The following is a 17,109-nucleotide window of genomic DNA, read 5'->3' as shown; positions in this document are numbered from 1 at the left end:
TTTACAGAGTTTAAAAGACTTTCCTACTACATTTAATTTCTACAAATTTGCTTTTAAATAATTCTAGACTCTTCTTCAACTAAGTCTTCTTGCAGAATCATCAAAACAATTTTCTTCAAGTTTTACCAATACTCCTTATTGGTAACAATCTCCCCCTTTTTGATGATGATCAAAAAATTCAATTTTAAAAGCAACTTTGGCTATCCTGCAAAACACACGAGCTAACAAACAGCAACAGAGTTAGCAATACCTGTATCAATTTATACTTCTCCCCTTTTTATTATACTTCTCCCCTTTTTATTATACTTCATCTCCCCTTTTTTGATCATAAGCAAAAAGATAAATGTAAAGAGTTCCCCCCTAAATATGATCTCCCCCTCAATTAAACAAAGTATGCATAAAACAAGAGATCATGTTATTCATAAAAGAAAGGATTACATAAACACCATAAGGAGAAACATAAAAGACAGAAATATAACATAGAGNTAAGAATAACAACCAATCAACAAAGCACTCAGACAAAAAATCCTAATTCTAAAATTCAGAACTTGGGATTTCTCGGGTGATTGAAGGTTTAGNTGATTTTCAATATTTCCTAGATGAACATCAATGTCAAGAAATTGATCAACCATATAATCTTCATGAGCTTGCTTCCACTCATAAATTTGATCAAAGTTAGCTTTCTGGACAAGACTCATATTCTCCAATTATCACAAAAGTTCTCAATCAAAAGTTTCACCCCTTCTTTAAAAAAAAAATCTAAAGTTTATGCTCCTCATAAAATAGGTAACTTAAAAAGAACTTAAGTTCTTTTAAATCATTAAAATTACTCCCCCTAAATGTAATAATCCCCTTTGATAAAACAAACAATATTTTTTTTTTAAAAAAGTTTTTTTTTACACGTTGATAATCGATTATTACTTTAAATAATCGATTATTTGTGTTCAAAATTGTCAAAATCTAAATTTTTAGGCCAAGATAATCGATTATGACCCTTTGGTAATCGATTATTGACGTTAATTTCCGAAAAACAGAGATTTGGGCCAAATTTTCAACCGAAGATACATCTAACATTCATAAATTATTTCAAAGCTCTTAAAAAAAATACCAGGATACCATAGAGCTTTCTTTTCCTTTAGAAAATTTCACATGCAAAACAAAACAATAGAGTTTTGGTCCCCATAGTCTCATTTGGGTCCCTTGATGTTAGAGGCAGATTACTTAATAATAGGAATCCAAGCATATTTTCCATTAGGAATATCAAAATGTTTGATTCTACATTTGTTAGAAGTGTGCCCCTTTTTCATACAATAAAAACATGTGACAACATTTGGGTTCCTATAACAAACAGTTCCTTTTTCAACCCATACCCTTCGAGTTCTTTTAATTTTGTTCTTACTTTTAAAAACCCTTTTATTTTTATAAACCTTTTTAATAGGTATAGGCATTTCATTATTATTTCTAGTTGCAACTTCAAGCAGATTTTCCAAAATATCAATATCAAGCATATGACTCTTACATGAAAGACATTCAACGGGATGTTCAACATTTGAAGACTCTTTCATTTCTAAGTTGCAAATTTTATTTCTCAAAATTTCTTTTTCATCTAATGCCTTCTCATATTTAGTTTGTAATTCTTTAAACTCCTTTTTCAAATTTTTATGAGCAGCATTTAATTTTTCAGATTCATCAAGCAATTCAAGAAAAGCTTTTTGTACATCAAATTCACTAGTGTCAAGACTAGAGCAACTTACTTGGCTTGCAGTGTCATCAACATTACCTGTCAAACATATGTTTGCTTCTTTAACAGAACCACTTGAACTAGAAGTGCTTGAAGCATTATCTTCCTAAGCAATGTAAACATTCTTCTTCTTGAAAGACTTCTTTTCTTCATCCTTTTTGAGATTTGGACAATCTGCATTAACGTGTCCTTTTTCTCCGCAACCATAACATCTGTAATTTGAAGAAGATCGTTGTTTCTTCTTTTGATTCTTTTTAATTTGTTCCTTGCCTTTCAATTTCATGAACTTGTTGAATTTTCTGAACATGTGAACCGTATTTTCATCGTCTTCATCTTCATCTTCAGATTCGTCATTCTTTTCTGAACTCATGCCTTTTTGAATTTTCAGTTTTGAAGGCCAACATTTTCTTCTTTCCTTGGGCTTCCTCAACATTTAGTCTATTCAACTCGAGCTCGTGCTCTCTCAACTTTCCAAAAAGCACAGCCATAGGCATGGATATCAAGTCTTGAGACTCAGTTATCGCAGTAACCTTTGGCTGCCACGTCCTGTTCAAAGATTTCAAAATTTTAACATTTAATTCTTTAGTGTCAAATTTCTTACCTAAACCAAAAAGATGGTTGACGATATGTGTGAAGCGTTTTTGCACATCAACGATGGTTTCACCCTGTTGCATCCTGAACATCTCATACTCCTGTATCAGGGTGTTCTTCCTAGCACGTTTCACATCATCGGTTCTTTCATGGGTTACTTGAAGAACTTCCCACATCTCCTGAGCTGTTTTGCATACTGAGATCCTGTAAAATTCATCTAATACCAAAGCAGAGGATATTATATTGCGAGCCTTTATATCAAATTGGGCTCGTCTATTCTCTTCAGCAATCCATTGCAAATATGGTTTTTCTTCCTCTACACCATTTAAATTTATAGTAGGAATAAAAGGACCATTCAAAACAACTTCCCAAATACCCCTATCAATTGACTCTAAAAATATTTGCATTCTTATTTTCCAAAACGCATAATTTNCCCCNNTAAACANAGNAGGTCTATCAATAGAAGCACCCTCTAAATACATTTGGTTATGACCGCCCATTTTCGAAAAATTTGAAAAACTATCAAAGCAAGCTCTGATACCAATTATTGGTATCGGAGGGGTATGGTTCGAAGAGTATAACGCAGCGGAATTAAAACTAAGAGTAACGTATAAGCGTGTTTGGTCACAAAAATAGTTCCTTTATCAGTTTTAAATTTCTTGTAAAACTTTTATCAAAAAGTTGGAGTGCTAAAAGATTAAGGAGTGTAGGGAAGAGAAAAATCACACAAATGATTTTTATACTAGTTCGAATCAAAAGATTCTACGTCCAATTATTAATCACTATAAAAAGTGATTAACTATTTTCACTAAAAACATAGTTGTACAAATTACAAGATAATGAAATGAGTAAGGGATAGAAAACACCTTCCTTCGAAAAACGAACCAGAAGAGTGCAGTGAGTAACTTCCTTCGACAAACGAACTGGAAGTGCTTCCTTCGACACACGAACCNGAAGCAAACACTCTGNCAACTCGAAGAGAACCGCTCCGACTTTCGACACACGAAACNCGANCTTCTCCTATTCACGAGACNAGGCAAAGCACCTTACCAACTCNAAGAGAACCACTCCGACTATCGACANACGAAACGCGAGCTTCNCCTATTCACTAGACCAGGTAAGGGAACAGAACTAGCCTTAGAGAACTTCCTCAGACAAACTGTATTCTACTAAAGACCTAAGTTCAAATGTTATTTTCTGAAGTTCTCAAAGCACCTATTTATAAGCCCAGGGTCAGAAACTCAAAAGTCATCTCCCAACTGCCACAAATAATTGATTATTGTAAGTGATAATCGATTATTCAAGTCCGTTACAGGTTTTTCAAAATGTGATAATCGATTATATGAGGTGATAATCGATTATGCCTGAATGACTTGTGATAATCGATTATTGCTTCTTGATAATCGATTATTGCAGTTAAAAATCCAAGTTTTACAGAGTTTAAAAGACTTTCCTACTACATTTAATTTCTACAAATTTGCTTTTAAATAATTCTAGACTCTTCTTCAACTAAGTCTTCTTGCAGCATCATCAAAACAATTTTCTTCAAGTTTTACCAATACTCTTTATTGGTAACACTTTACAATTCAAAGGACCTATGACAAGGTCAAAGAACAAACAATTGGAAGAATAAATCTCCTTTAGGCTCATGATGTTCCAGAAGATTGGAATTCAAGGGACATGAAGATCATGACTTGGAACATAATTATATAATAATTTAGGCAATTAAAACTATTTGCAATCTTCTTTAATGGCAAATAATTTGTTTTTGTTTTCTTTTTTTAATTTTGAATTATTTCTGGGCTTAATGTCCTTGAGCTTTCTTTTAGGGTTTCTTAAGTACCTTAAACATTTGTACCAATATATAGGGGTACCAAATACATATGTAGACACTTTTGAGTCATAATATATGCATTTGCATTTCTGAGAGAGGATTCTTTTGGTTCTTGGTTTAGAAATCTGATTCTTATCAAAGATTAACATCTTTGTGGCAAATATTCCTTGACTTATCAATCTGCTAGATTGTGACGTCTCCATCTCTATCTTATTTCGCGTTCTTCTCTGATTTATTTTTATTGTGTCCCTTGAGGATTCAAATTCAGAAAAGATTGTACTCTTTCCTAGACAGGATCGTATCATCTGGTATCTAGAGCAAGGTTCTGGTTTGAATATCCTCTTTTATCTTATTTTTCTGTCATAAAAAAATAACCCAAAACCTAATTCCTTTGAGTTTTAAATTTTCTTATTTTTTTTGTTATGTTCTTCTTCTAATTTATGTATTTATACATTGGATTCGTGGAAATTATATGTTTTTCTTTTTTGCGTGTTTTATTTTACTTGTAGTCCCAATTAAATCTTTACCTTGAACTTGCATGAGTTTTTTTTGTTTGAAGGACAATCTTTGTTTGTGTGTTGAACTGTAAAAAAAAAAAAGTACGGATCCAAGAGTTAAAAAAAATTGTAGAGTTCAATACAAATTATTACGTTGCACTATTGTTTATGAATGTTCATCTATTAAATTATATTTTGTCTTTTTTAGAGTCTCCGCGTTGTCTCATTTAATTCTTTTTGGTAGTCCAATAATTTTCTAATTTTATTATTTTGTGTCTTTTAAGAATTTCTTCAAGTTTTGTCTAGAGCTTTCTATTTTCTTTGACCTCTTGAGTCAATACTTAGATCTCGTAACGTTTTTCACATTGTTTGTTCAATCTTTGCTTAAGCTATTGGAGTTTTTTTGCAAAGCATTAAAGGGAATTTGAGTGAAAAAAAGACAAGAGAGTACTTAAAAAAAATCCTATTTGTGTGATACACGAGTGAAATTTGAGTGAGACACTTAGAGGTGTGGCGAGGTCCTAAATTTATTATTATTATTACTAACATTTTCTTGCAAGAGAGTACTTTTAGTCTTCAGTTTGAGTCTTTGTTGATCAGTGGTTCTAATGGTGTATCCTGATCGTTTTTTCATTGTTTATAGGTGCTGATAGAGCTCTTTGAGTTGTGAGAGCGGTATAGGGTTTTTAAAAGCGGTTTAGTCTTCTAAAAAGGTAAGGGAAGCTAATTTGTTTGTCTTTAATTTCATGTTATAATGTATGAGTTATGTTTACTAAATTGTGATGAATTATGTTTGGATATGTATGTAAGGATAGAGATAGCTTTGTGTGTGTGATGTTGATATGTTGATGACTGATTATGGTTTTGATTGATTATTGGTACTAGTTGGAGTGTTCTTGATGTTGTATTATGGTTTCATAGTGTATAAATACTATTGTAGGATTGAAGGTAGTGAAATATAAGTGTTGAATGGTTGTTTTGGTTGAAATTTAGGGGTTTTAATGGGTGAGGTTTTGAAGTAATGGTTAAAAAGGGAAAACTGAGTTTTAGGATCTATTTTGTGATCATTTTAAACTTGTTGAAGCTTTAAGTTAACAGAAATATGTTATAGAAAGGGTTGGTAGTTATTAGGTTGTGTTTTGGATGATTTTGGATTCATTTTAGGGATTTTGACTAGTAAGATTATAAAGTATAGTGTTTGTGCTAAACTGGAGAGTTTGAGGTCTGTGGTTAAGTCATTTATGACTTGTTTAGACTCCTAAGTGGTCAAGTTTTGTGTTAGAAACGATGGAATTAAGTTATGGGCTATAAAACGGTATTTTAGTTAGTAAGTTAGAAATTCATAGAAAGATAAGTCTAATGGGGTTTGGGTTGAGTCAAAAACACTTGAATAGGTTCAATTGGGTTGTAGAATGATAATTGGAAGTAGTAAATACATGTGGAGGTAAGGGAGTTTGAAGAGGTAAGATTGAGAGGTTTAAATTCTGTTGAATTGGTGATCTAAAGAATTATGCAGAGTTGTTAGGCAAGAAAACAACTCGTTAGGCGAGTAAATATGAGTTTTGGCAGTGGGTTTCTGAGGTTGGACGAACTCTCTCGCTAGGTTAGGGAAGCTCTATGTTTGTGTTCTCAACAGGCGATAGAGAGTAACTCGCCACTATTCCAGTAACGTTGGGACTAGGTGCCAAGTTAGTTGCATTGAGCGTCACTTTTCCAGTAGCCCTGGGGCTGAGCACCGCATTGAGATCCATGTTGATGGGTTAGGTTCTTTTCTTTTGTTTTGTCATGAACGAGTGCTATATTGATACTAAAATGCTTATTCTGTCAATTATATGGAATGTTATGAAGGTTTATGCATGATGTTATGTATGTCTCAAGGTGTGGTTAAATAAGGGTTTTTAAAGGAGAAATTCTTAGTGGTTGCTTCAAGTATTATTGGTATGAATGTAGGGAGCTCACTCATGGGTGTTATCTTGACACTCTAATGATTATTCATTCTCAATTAGAGAGAATTGATACATGTGGTGAAAGTAGTAGGAAGTCTTAGTCTAGGTGCTTCCAATATGGCCTAAGATGCGGTATAGACTAACCTTATGAGTGTGGCAGGGTGAAACTTATTGACAATGGCTTTGCAGAGCAGTAGAGGCCATCACAAGTACATGACCCGTCATAGCTTGACATTAATACCTTATCCAGATAGTCAATCTAGAATTGTATGCTTAGGATTGTTTGGTTCATTTGTGGTGTGTAGTATTTACGCTTTAATTATATATATGATTTTTGTTACATTAGCTTACCCTTGCTTTTGTATTGTCTATTTGTGTGTTTTGTCTTCTCTTTTACAATAATCATCTTAATGATGTGAATTTACAATATGTTAGTATTAAACCATTATTAAGAAATGACGGAGTTAAAGCTTAGATTAGAAAGTTTGACATTAATTTTTCTTTGATCCCATGTTGAAGGTTTTTGATTAAGTTAATATTTTTTTATATTACACTAAATGTATGTGAAAATTTAGTGATTGTGAGATTGTATAACTTCTTCTTCTCCTTCCCCATTTAAGGTGATAATATTTACTGACACTCTCTTGCAACATGTGGAAGTTATTATTTTTGTTATACAATGATTATATTCCATAATTTTTCACACATATTAAAACGAACAACACTAGAGTGTGGTTCAAGGCACCTTATTTTTCAAACTTAATATGTTTTAAAAAAATAAAACAATATATAATTAGTTTTCTACAATTTGTTTTTCATAAAACAGAGAGAATAAATGTCAATATTTTCCCATCTTTTAATTTTAAATTGTGTTTGTGAAATTTGGAATTTTTGATAACATTGGGGAAACGTAAGTTTTTGGCAATGTCATACCTTTCGGCGGACACAATAAAGCATAAATATACTTTTTCTGAGACTGCTTTAGTTAATCACTTTATAGTTTACCTTGGCAAGTAAAGAACAGACATCTCTAACCGGCACGTGTAGCGTCGTAGCAGGTGATATGTACGTTCAAAACCGGCACCAGCAGGTTACCTAATCCAGCTCAGCACTTACACAATATTGGTTGTAATTATTTAATTAAGAAGAAAAAAGAGAGAGACAGAAATTATGATTTAAAAGGAGTGACGCAATAAAGAAAAAATGAAAACATAACTCATATTGACCAGACCAACCACTCCTATTATCACTCACATTATATTATATTAATTAAATTAAATTAAATAAGAATTAATACAGATATATAATGATATTGGTCTATAGAGTGATGACGAGGTTCATCTCATTTTCAGATCCAGTGCTGGGGAGCTGATTTTGTAGATTTTTCATTTCCAACCATGCAACTTTCAGTGCTTCCAAACTAAATCAAACAAAACCATAAATCAAATACTACAAGTTAACCTACACCATAAAATCAGTGTAGTTCTGAGCAAAAACCAACTCCACTATCATACCTTTCTCGTGTTCTCCTTTTCAATTTTTTTTTTCTCTTCCACTGACGGGTAATTTTCGTGCTCCCTCTTGAGAAAATGTTGATTTGATGCCTAAGAAAGTACAATTTTTTTTTTTTTTTTAATTTTTGTCTGGCAGAGTTTTAATTTTATTTTTTTTGTATTCTTTGCTTCTTCTTTTTCAGTGTCTGAGAAAGCTTCTGTGGTTGATTTGAACCGGTGAGATTTCTACCTGGGTGTTGTAGTTGTGGTGGACAAGGTTTTCGGTTGCATGTTCGGTTTGGGAGGGAGATTATCTAGAACGGCAAAGATTTTGGTTTTGGGCTGGTCTTTGATACCTTGTACTAAGTTGTAGTACTTGGATCTAGTAGATATAACCTGTAAATCGCTCTTTGACTCGGTTATTGTGGGCGTTATGGAGACCCTTTTTGTTGTTGAGCAGCATAAGAACCAATACTACAGCAGGTCGAAGTCGCAGGGTCATGCTCGATTCGGGGGTTCACCTTCCAGGGGCTTTAGGGATATCAATTGCAGGACTTTTGATTCTGGGAGGACAGGTATATTGCCATCTCCTTTGAAATCTCATGGTTCCCCTAAATCACCACCTAACTCTGACTACAAAACGTTAGGGAAAGTAAAAGTTACTCCCAAGAGCACCCCAATTCCCATAAATGGTGTAGCTTGTAGGAGAAAAGAGGGCGAAGATGTCCCTGGTGGTGGTGGTGATCTTTTGCTTTCTGAGTTATGGGCTGGTCCTACCTACTCAAATTCTCCACCTCCTAGTTCCTTACCAATTCCCAAGTTTTCTGTCAAACCAAAGAGGACTGTGTCCCTTAATCTTCCTGGTTCCTCCCCTGAGATTGAAATGCGCCCGGTGGCTAAATCTGCACCCTCTTCCCCTGGCAGGGAGCATTTGGATTTGCCTTTTACTAGGGATCTCTTTGTTAATGCTGATTCTGCTACGAAGACCCTGTGTCGGATTCTTAATCTTAACATCAATGACTACTGAAATGCAAGGAGGAATAGGCTCCTGTAAGAAAGTCCTTTTAATGAAAGTGGGTTAGTGTTAGATATGTGTAGATACCAAATAACGTTTGTAGGCTAGTAGTCTAAGTTTATGTAGCTTTCGGTTGTGGTGGTACCCTTGACAATCTTGGCTGTGATGGTGGGTCAACATTCTCCTGATTTTGGAATTGGATGGAGTTTAGCTTTGGAGAGGATAACTGGGTGTATACTGGAGGAATCTATTGAAAACAGGCTTTGCTGGGATCATGCAAGGAAGCTTCCGTGAATATGGTTGGTCTGTAGAATGGTGGTAATGATGAGTAGAAGTGGCATGGGATTGACTTTAATATACTGGACCTGAAGAAAGTTTCATTCAAGTTGAATCATCCTGAATATATGATTAGATTTCTCAGCATCATCTCCTCACAGAGTAGTTAACTTTTCCTTGTTCTCTCGTAGGAAGGTCTCTTTCTTTAGATACTGTGTATATGATTTCAAATTCTCACATCTCCTTCCCTGTCCGCTCTCTCTGTTTCTTCTTTCTAATGTTCTTGATCATTCAATCTTCTATTCTAATTTCTTTTTGCTTGCCTTCTCTGCCTGACATGATTTTATGGTGCTCATAGGTGCCATATCAGTCTTCTTCTACATGTTTATTCAGTTTGCTTGCTACTTACCTTTCTCACCTGTCTTTCTTTTTCCCTAGTCATTTTGTTTCTCTTTGTTAATTTTGTATTAGCAATCCTCATTGAGGGTATAGTTTACCCTTCACTATCTTTTCTGTTTTTTTTCAAAGAAAAGTAAGAAGGGATTTGTATTAATCTTTGTAGTATCCGCTTCAGATTTTAGGATCAATCCATGTCACTCCACCTACTAGTAAAGCCCTGAAATGTTCAATCCAAGTTATGCTTATTTCCTTAGTCCTAGTAGTTATCTCCTGGTTTATCTTCCATCTCCATGGAGTGTTGACCATGCTATGCCAAATTTTAAGGTATGTTCCTACTCGGTCATTATTCAAATACTTGTGCTATAATCTTTTCATGCCATTACACTGCAGTTGCTAAGAATTGTTCAATGTGTTCATCAGGGTGGCAACTTACGAAGGCTGTTTCCGTTGTGAATCGTGAGTTGTGGTCAGTTGTTCTACGTAGTGTGCCTTGTCTGTGTTTCTTTCTTTCTGCCTCTGTAACTTGTGGAATTTGTCTGGTCTGCTTAAATGTAATGTTGGTGATTGTTATCTGGATTGCATTTTGTATCTTAATCAAATACCTATTCTCCTGAGTAATTTACATAGAAATTCGTCCTAGGCTATGGCCTATGGCATGATTACATGTAGTTTGATGAACTAAGTTTAATTTAAATGCATTGAATTCCTAATACTGATGGAACTTGGATTACTAAATATTCAGCAGTGATTTGGTATCATGTTAGAATAATTACAACTCAGATGGTCTATGATCTATTTTCTGCTATGGCAACTGCATGTTTGGTTCAATTGTATAAACCAGTTGGCACGAGGGAACGTGCAGGGGTAAGGTGTGGAGTACTATATAACATTCCTAAAAACTCAAAATATTTCAGTAGTTTTATTAGGATACTTCACTTGTTCAGTTCAGTCATCTGATATCAACAATTTCTCTTTTCAATTTTCTTAGCAGTAGCGGATGTTTGTGTAGCTAACCTATTTCTAAACCTATGATTTCTATCTCATTTTGTCTGTTCCTTCAGTTCAAGGTAAAATATGGTCCAAACTTGTTAGTTACATTTTCAACAACTGTTATTGGAAAATTTATTTAAATTGCGTAGAATTCACACTTTCCGTATTCATCATATATATTATTAAAAAAATTATTGTGAAACATTTTGTTATTAAAATATAAATGAATAAAAAAAAAGATATATTTTAAAAAATTGAGACATGAAAAGGATCCAACAGTTGAGACATAAAATGGAACAGAAGGAAAGGAAAATGCATTTGATATGATGTTTGGAAATGGGAAATTTTGAAAGATCCGCTTTTACTCTTTCATAATTCCAGTCTTTCCTTCTTTTTGACTGATTTAAACTGATGCATACTGTGTAAGACGTTCATGATTAAACAGATGATATTGCAAACTCATGAAAACTGTTTGAAGAGAGTGGAGACTATGAACAGTTTGAAAATTGTAGAGAAGTATGAAGGGAAACATTAAAATAATTTGGTGAAATAGGAGTGACATTAATTTCTCATCCGTAATAACTAATAATTCCAGCAAATGTCAAAGGAGTCGCCATCTTCTAGGTTATCTTTCTTTGTTCATATTGTAAAATTAATTGAGCATCTCAACGTTTTAGCAGGCTCACTTTACAGTACCTTGGGTCCCAATTTCAACGTGTTCTTGTTTTCACCATAGTGGTTGAAATGCACCTTCCAGAGTGTCCATTTCCTTAATTAATGGCTCTCTGAGTACAAGACTAGTCAAGTTGTGTGGTGATTTTCAAGCGCATATACTTCCATTTTCAACTTAATCGATAGTTTTCTTATTTTTTTTTTTTTTGAGTTTGAGTCCAATTTAAAGTCAGTATTAATAATGTCATAATTGATTTTAAGAAAAATCGCACAATCTCTTCTATAAAGACATGTCATTGATTGTTGTTATGTTTAGGGTTTAGTGGGTGCTTAATATTGCTTTAATGATAACCCATTTAATTTAGAGCTTTTGGAAAGCCTATGCCTGTTCCAGACACACTCATAGCTGGGGCTGTTAAATCAACTGTGATTATGGTGTTGGGACATGGGACACCATTTTTCAAATTTAATATTTATTCCTTCCTTTCTTAAATATTTTAAAACTAATTCAAATTTATACAACTATCACATTAATGCATTCCTACAATAATTTATAATAAAAATTATATTTAATACTTAAATAATTCCTTAAATAGCATTATTTATAGCTTCACAAAATAGGTTATTTAACTTAATTTAACTTGTTAGTAACTTCATACGATGAAAACGGGTTTTATATATATATATATATATATGCATACATATACGTATATTATTTATATATATATATATTTTTTTTAAAATTTAATATGGTTAATTAATATCTTTAATTTGATAAATAAATTGATTTAAATATATGAATTATACTATAATTAAAATTTAAATAAAAAATAAATGAATTCATTTGAATGTATTAATTATATTTTAGAATTATAATGATCATTGTGATGTAAGATTAATTATAACTCTTGTGAATTTTAAATTTTTTAAAGTTAATATAAAAAGTAAATATAACATAAAAAATTTAAAAAATATTTTAAGATAATAGATTTTCTCTTATATTAATTGTCGAAATGATGTGTATATAATGAAAGGATAGTTGGTTGAGAGAGGGTGATAACTTTTCTCTTATAGTTGTGGATTTCAATTCATAGTAGGAGTAAATATTTTCTTAAAATAAAATATAATACTAAATTTTTAATTTTTTGAGTGAATTATTAAGATGATTAAATAACTGATATTTTATTGTTTTTTCTAAAAGTAGCATACTTGGAGATGATTTAAACTGTATAGAATAACTTTTATCCGGAAGTTTGATATATTATAATTAATTTTTTTATACGGAAGCCTAATATTCAATTATTTGGTTGATAATAATAGGTAACGAAAATGACTATTAAGAAGTTGTATATTTGTGTGTCAGTGTCATTTTTAAAAACTATCTTAAATGGTTGCTGAAATTTTGTCAATCAGCGGCGTGAAAATAATAATAATAATAATAATATTAGTAAAATTTTTCTCGTAAGGGAGGAATCTTCTGGAGAAAAATAATGAATTGGTCCCCATTTACAATAATATGCATCATCATCTACTCAGATAAGAAGAAAATAACAATAAAGAGGCAACATTTTCAGTCATATTTCATCATCATCGTCCCCATCTTCAAAGGCAGAAAACCGTAAGCAATCTAAAACTACTCATTTCTTGAAATAAACTCTACATACTCATCCTCTCTTATCTCTATTTGCACGGAGAAGCCAAAATACCAAAACCAAAAGGGTAAATATAATATACTATCTAGAAATTCTAACCAAGAATAGAAAATTGTCACTAGATGCTTATCCCATCATAATCTATCACTTTCAGGCTGTGCTATGCAACTCGTCAAATTCTGAAATTTCTGCTCCGTCTAGTACCATTTCTGCCTGACGACATTCTTTGCTGCAGAAGGCTTTCTCTCCTCTGCAAAACACAACCCAGATAATAAGAGAAAAATTTATGTCTGCTTATCATATAACTAGGAAGAAAATGGAACCTCACCTGTAAATAAAAATGTCATTTGTCTGCTGAAGATGCTTCTTGCAAGTGTGACAAAAGCTAAGAAAATTGAGTGAAGGTGAGAGAGTGTTATTGGGGAGGGAACAGTAACTTTCCACGATACAATTGTCGAATATATGTGTTGTTCTAGGATTAGGTCCATGAGATATCACACACGTGTACTCTTCAAAAAGTTCCATCTCACTCAAACTCATAACACCTGTTGCAACCGATAATGGAGAATCCTTTGTTTGCTTTTGCGAATCCTTGGTTTTGGCACATGTTTTAGTTGATTCAGAAGATGAAGGTGGTAGTGGTAGTGGCAGTGGAGGGATTTTGACCCCAAAGAGAACAGTTCCAGTACATGGTTTAGCTGCGGTGTGAAGAAGAGGTTCATCTTTAAGTGCACCAACAAGAGCAAGACCAATGGCTTTTGAGTCCCATGAAGTTCTGTTTTCAGAGGGTACTCTTGGGGGGGCAAAAGTCTCGATCTTTTTCTCATGTGAGAAAGGACTCCCAAATGGGGTTAAGGCTCTGGTGTCAAGAATGGAGGTGGGGCTTCTCAAAGCCTCAGCTCCTGAGAGACACTTGATTGAGAAGTCACGAAATTTTGGTGAAAACAAAGAAGGAATGGTTCTTCTGTAACTCTGATTTGGACTTGGCTGGGAGCTGTGATCACCCATCAAACTTGGTTTGGTGACAGCTCTTGATCTGTTTCTGAGCAGCATAAGTCCTTAATGAAGAAGAATAAATAAGAGATGATTAAACCTGACTCACAGTTAGCAAAGGAAAACCAGTATTTCCAAAAGAAGCAAAAAAATTTGTGACATGTATATGTACCTTACACTTCTGGGAATGTTTGTGAGGAATTTGTGATAAAGTGAAAAAAGAAGGAGTGATCTGAAACTGTCAGACTAACTGAATTCTCTCTTGTTGTTAATTTTCTTCAAGAGGGAAAAAAAGGCATCTATGCTCATAAAACAGAAATTGTAGTGCAACAAGTACTGGTACTTTGGGGTTATGATTTTTCTGAATTTTTAATTCTGAAACTTTATGCAGAAGAAGTAGAAAGAGGAAAGAAATGAGGGATGAGAGAGAAGGATAGATGCCCGAATATGGTTTCTAAAGGAAGAAAAAGCAAAGCAAAAGATGTTGTGTGCATGAAAATCAATCAAACCTTGTTACTTGAAAGCTTTGCTTTCATTTTCAATTTTTCTTTCTCAAGATACTATTTTTCTCTCTATAATAAATCGCAACTGTTTCATTTAAAAGAATCACCCTCTACATTTCTTTTATTATTTCTTTTGTCTTTTCCTATTCTTTTTCACTCATCACTCATCCAACCTATTTCATACAAGGCCACATTATTAATATTAATAATGTTTTTTAATTATTATTATTATTTTCAAAATAATATTTACATTTAGAAAACAACGCTTGGATCTATAATTGTTTACCACCTTTTAATCTCGAAAACCTAAAATCTAAGATATTTTTAATGCATTTATTTTGAAGAGCATAACTACGAATGTATATACAGTGTTAGAGTCCTATGCATGCAACACATTACTTTTTTTAACAAACAAAATAAAAATGGTTAAATATATATTTTGGTCTTCATATTTGTGTCTAATTCTCAATTGGGTCCTCATGTTTTTTTTTTGTCCCAATTGCATCCAAATATTTGTTAATTTGAGACAATAAAACTCTCTCCGTTAACTTTCCACTGACGTCATTGAGACTGTGCTGACATTAATTGGTTATTTTAAGTGATTCCATTACATGGAATTTATATTTAAAAAAAATCGTTTATGACACGAATATTTCTATAAAGTGATTTAACTTAAGTTGCATTAGGGGATTAGGGATTTCAATCTGGTGAGCTAGGGATTTAACCTGGGGAGTGAGCGAAAATTAGGGATTGCATTTGGAAAGAAGAAGAAGAAGTAGACAAAGACTATCATCAGGTGAAGGGCTTTGAAGAGGTTGAAAATTTACGTCAATTAAGGTTAGTTCCATTTGTGCTATCAGTTAGGGATTTGGACACGATTTTGATTTTGTTGGTGTATGTTTATAACATGTATGACCTATGTTCTTACTCTGTTGTTCTGTGAATGAGATCTTAGTTTGGTATGTTATTGTATGATGGGGCCAGATTTTGCATGTTGAAATATGTACTATACTACGGACATTATGGTCCATGAATTTCATTTATCAAATAGTATAGAAAAGTAGTGGTCCCCTTGTCTGTCTCACTGTTTCCCCAGTCTGTCTCACTGTTTCCCTAGTGGGGATCTTAGTTTGTTCCACTGTCCCCTTTATGTGTGAGTGTTTACTAATTAGGGTGTGTAATAATAAATTATTTCCCCCATTAGGTACAGGTGTTTAAATCTTGTGCTTCATAGGTAAAATACCATGGCTGATGAACGTATTAAAGTTTTGGTCCACCATACTGGCCATTTTGTTACACTAGATAATGAAAATTTATTATTTGATGGAGAGATAACAGAATGGTCAGTCGATGCAGGCCTTTGGAGCTATTTTGGAATATTAGCTTCAATTAAAGTCTTAGGTCACGTGGACATAAAAGAACTTTGGTACAATTTAGGAGGTGCTTCAGTAGTGCTAGATAGGTTAGAATTATTGACTGATGATAGGGGTACCATGCATATGCTGAATATTGCAAGGTTAAATGATGAAGTTTATTTGTACGTGGTTCATAATACCATGGAACCAGACATAATAGAAATGATTGATTGGGTTGATGGTGAGGTTGAGGCTGAAGTTGGAACTCAAATGAAAGAGGTTGAGGCCGATGGTGATGCTGATGAAGTTGGTAGAGGGTTGGATGAGGGTGATGTTGAGGCTGAACTTGGAACACAATTGGAGGAGGTTCAGGGTGATGGTGATGGTGATGTTGCAGAAGTTGGTAGAGAAATGGAGGAGGCTGAGGAGGAGGTTCAGGGTAATGGTGATGTTGCAGAAGTTGGTAGAGAAATGGAGGAGGTTGAGGGTGAGGTTCAGGTTGAAGTTGGAACACAAAGGGAGGAGGTTCAGGGTGATGTTGATGTTGCACAAGTTGGTAGAGAAATGGAGGAGGCTGAGGGTGAGGTACAGGCTGATGGTCATGGTAAACAAGTTCAGGGTGAGGGTGACGTTGAGGCTGAAGTTGGTAAACAGTCAGTAGAAAAGGACGAAGTACATCATGCAGATGAGGCTGAAGTACATGATGTACATGATTTTGAGCTACAAGATGTACATGAAGATGATAATGAGGATGAGGGTGGACATGTTGGTGATGATGAGGGTGGACAAGATGCTGGTGATGAATATGAAGATGAAGATGAAAATGTAGATGACCCTATTAGTGAAGAAAGTGGAAGTCTAGTTGACGTCAGGGTTGAATGTGACATGGGGACTTCTAAAGGACAACCTTGCAGTCCAGAAGGTGAATGTTCAATGACAAGTGATAATGATAAAGTACATGATGTTCGTGGCTTGTCTGACATTGAGTGGGTGTCAGATAAGTTGGATAGTGGTCCAGACAGTGAGGATGATGATGCTACCATTCCCAAAACTTTGTTCCCCACATTTACTATGCCTAAAAGTTTGGGGGAATATAAATGGGAAGTTGGAACTTATTTCACTGACAAAAAGGAATTCATTGATGAAATTAGG

At 33.8% G+C, this 17,109-nt stretch overlaps 2 protein-coding genes across 2 annotated transcripts; one reads left to right on the top strand and one right to left on the bottom strand.

The window, feature by feature from the left end:
• Positions 1-7,939: 7,939 nt before the first annotated feature.
• LOC106772698 lies at positions 7,940-10,504 on the top strand. The gene is made up of 3 exons (XM_014659252.2): positions 7,940-8,171; positions 8,306-10,116; positions 10,213-10,504. The coding sequence occupies exon 2, from the start codon at positions 8,536-8,538 to the stop codon at positions 9,127-9,129; it is 594 nt and encodes a 197-aa protein (XP_014514738.1). The 5' UTR covers positions 7,940-8,171; positions 8,306-8,535; the 3' UTR covers positions 9,130-10,116; positions 10,213-10,504.
• Positions 10,505-12,959: 2,455 nt separating this feature from the next.
• Positions 12,960-14,671, bottom strand: LOC106770856 (protein MARD1). Its single transcript, XM_014656687.2, has 3 exons — positions 14,272-14,671; positions 13,435-14,164; positions 12,960-13,356 (listed from the first exon to the last, which is right to left on the bottom strand). Exons 2-3 carry the CDS (start codon positions 14,157-14,159, stop codon positions 13,257-13,259), a joined length of 825 nt encoding a protein of 274 aa, XP_014512173.1. The 5' UTR covers positions 14,160-14,164; positions 14,272-14,671; the 3' UTR covers positions 12,960-13,256.
• Positions 14,672-17,109: the final 2,438 nt, after the last annotated feature.

This window comes from Vigna radiata, chromosome 8 (assembly GCF_000741045.1).
Source record: "Vigna radiata var. radiata cultivar VC1973A chromosome 8, Vradiata_ver6, whole genome shotgun sequence".
NCBI lineage: Eukaryota > Viridiplantae > Streptophyta > Magnoliopsida > Fabales > Fabaceae > Vigna > Vigna radiata.
This window is presented reverse-complemented; position numbering and strand designations above follow the sequence as displayed.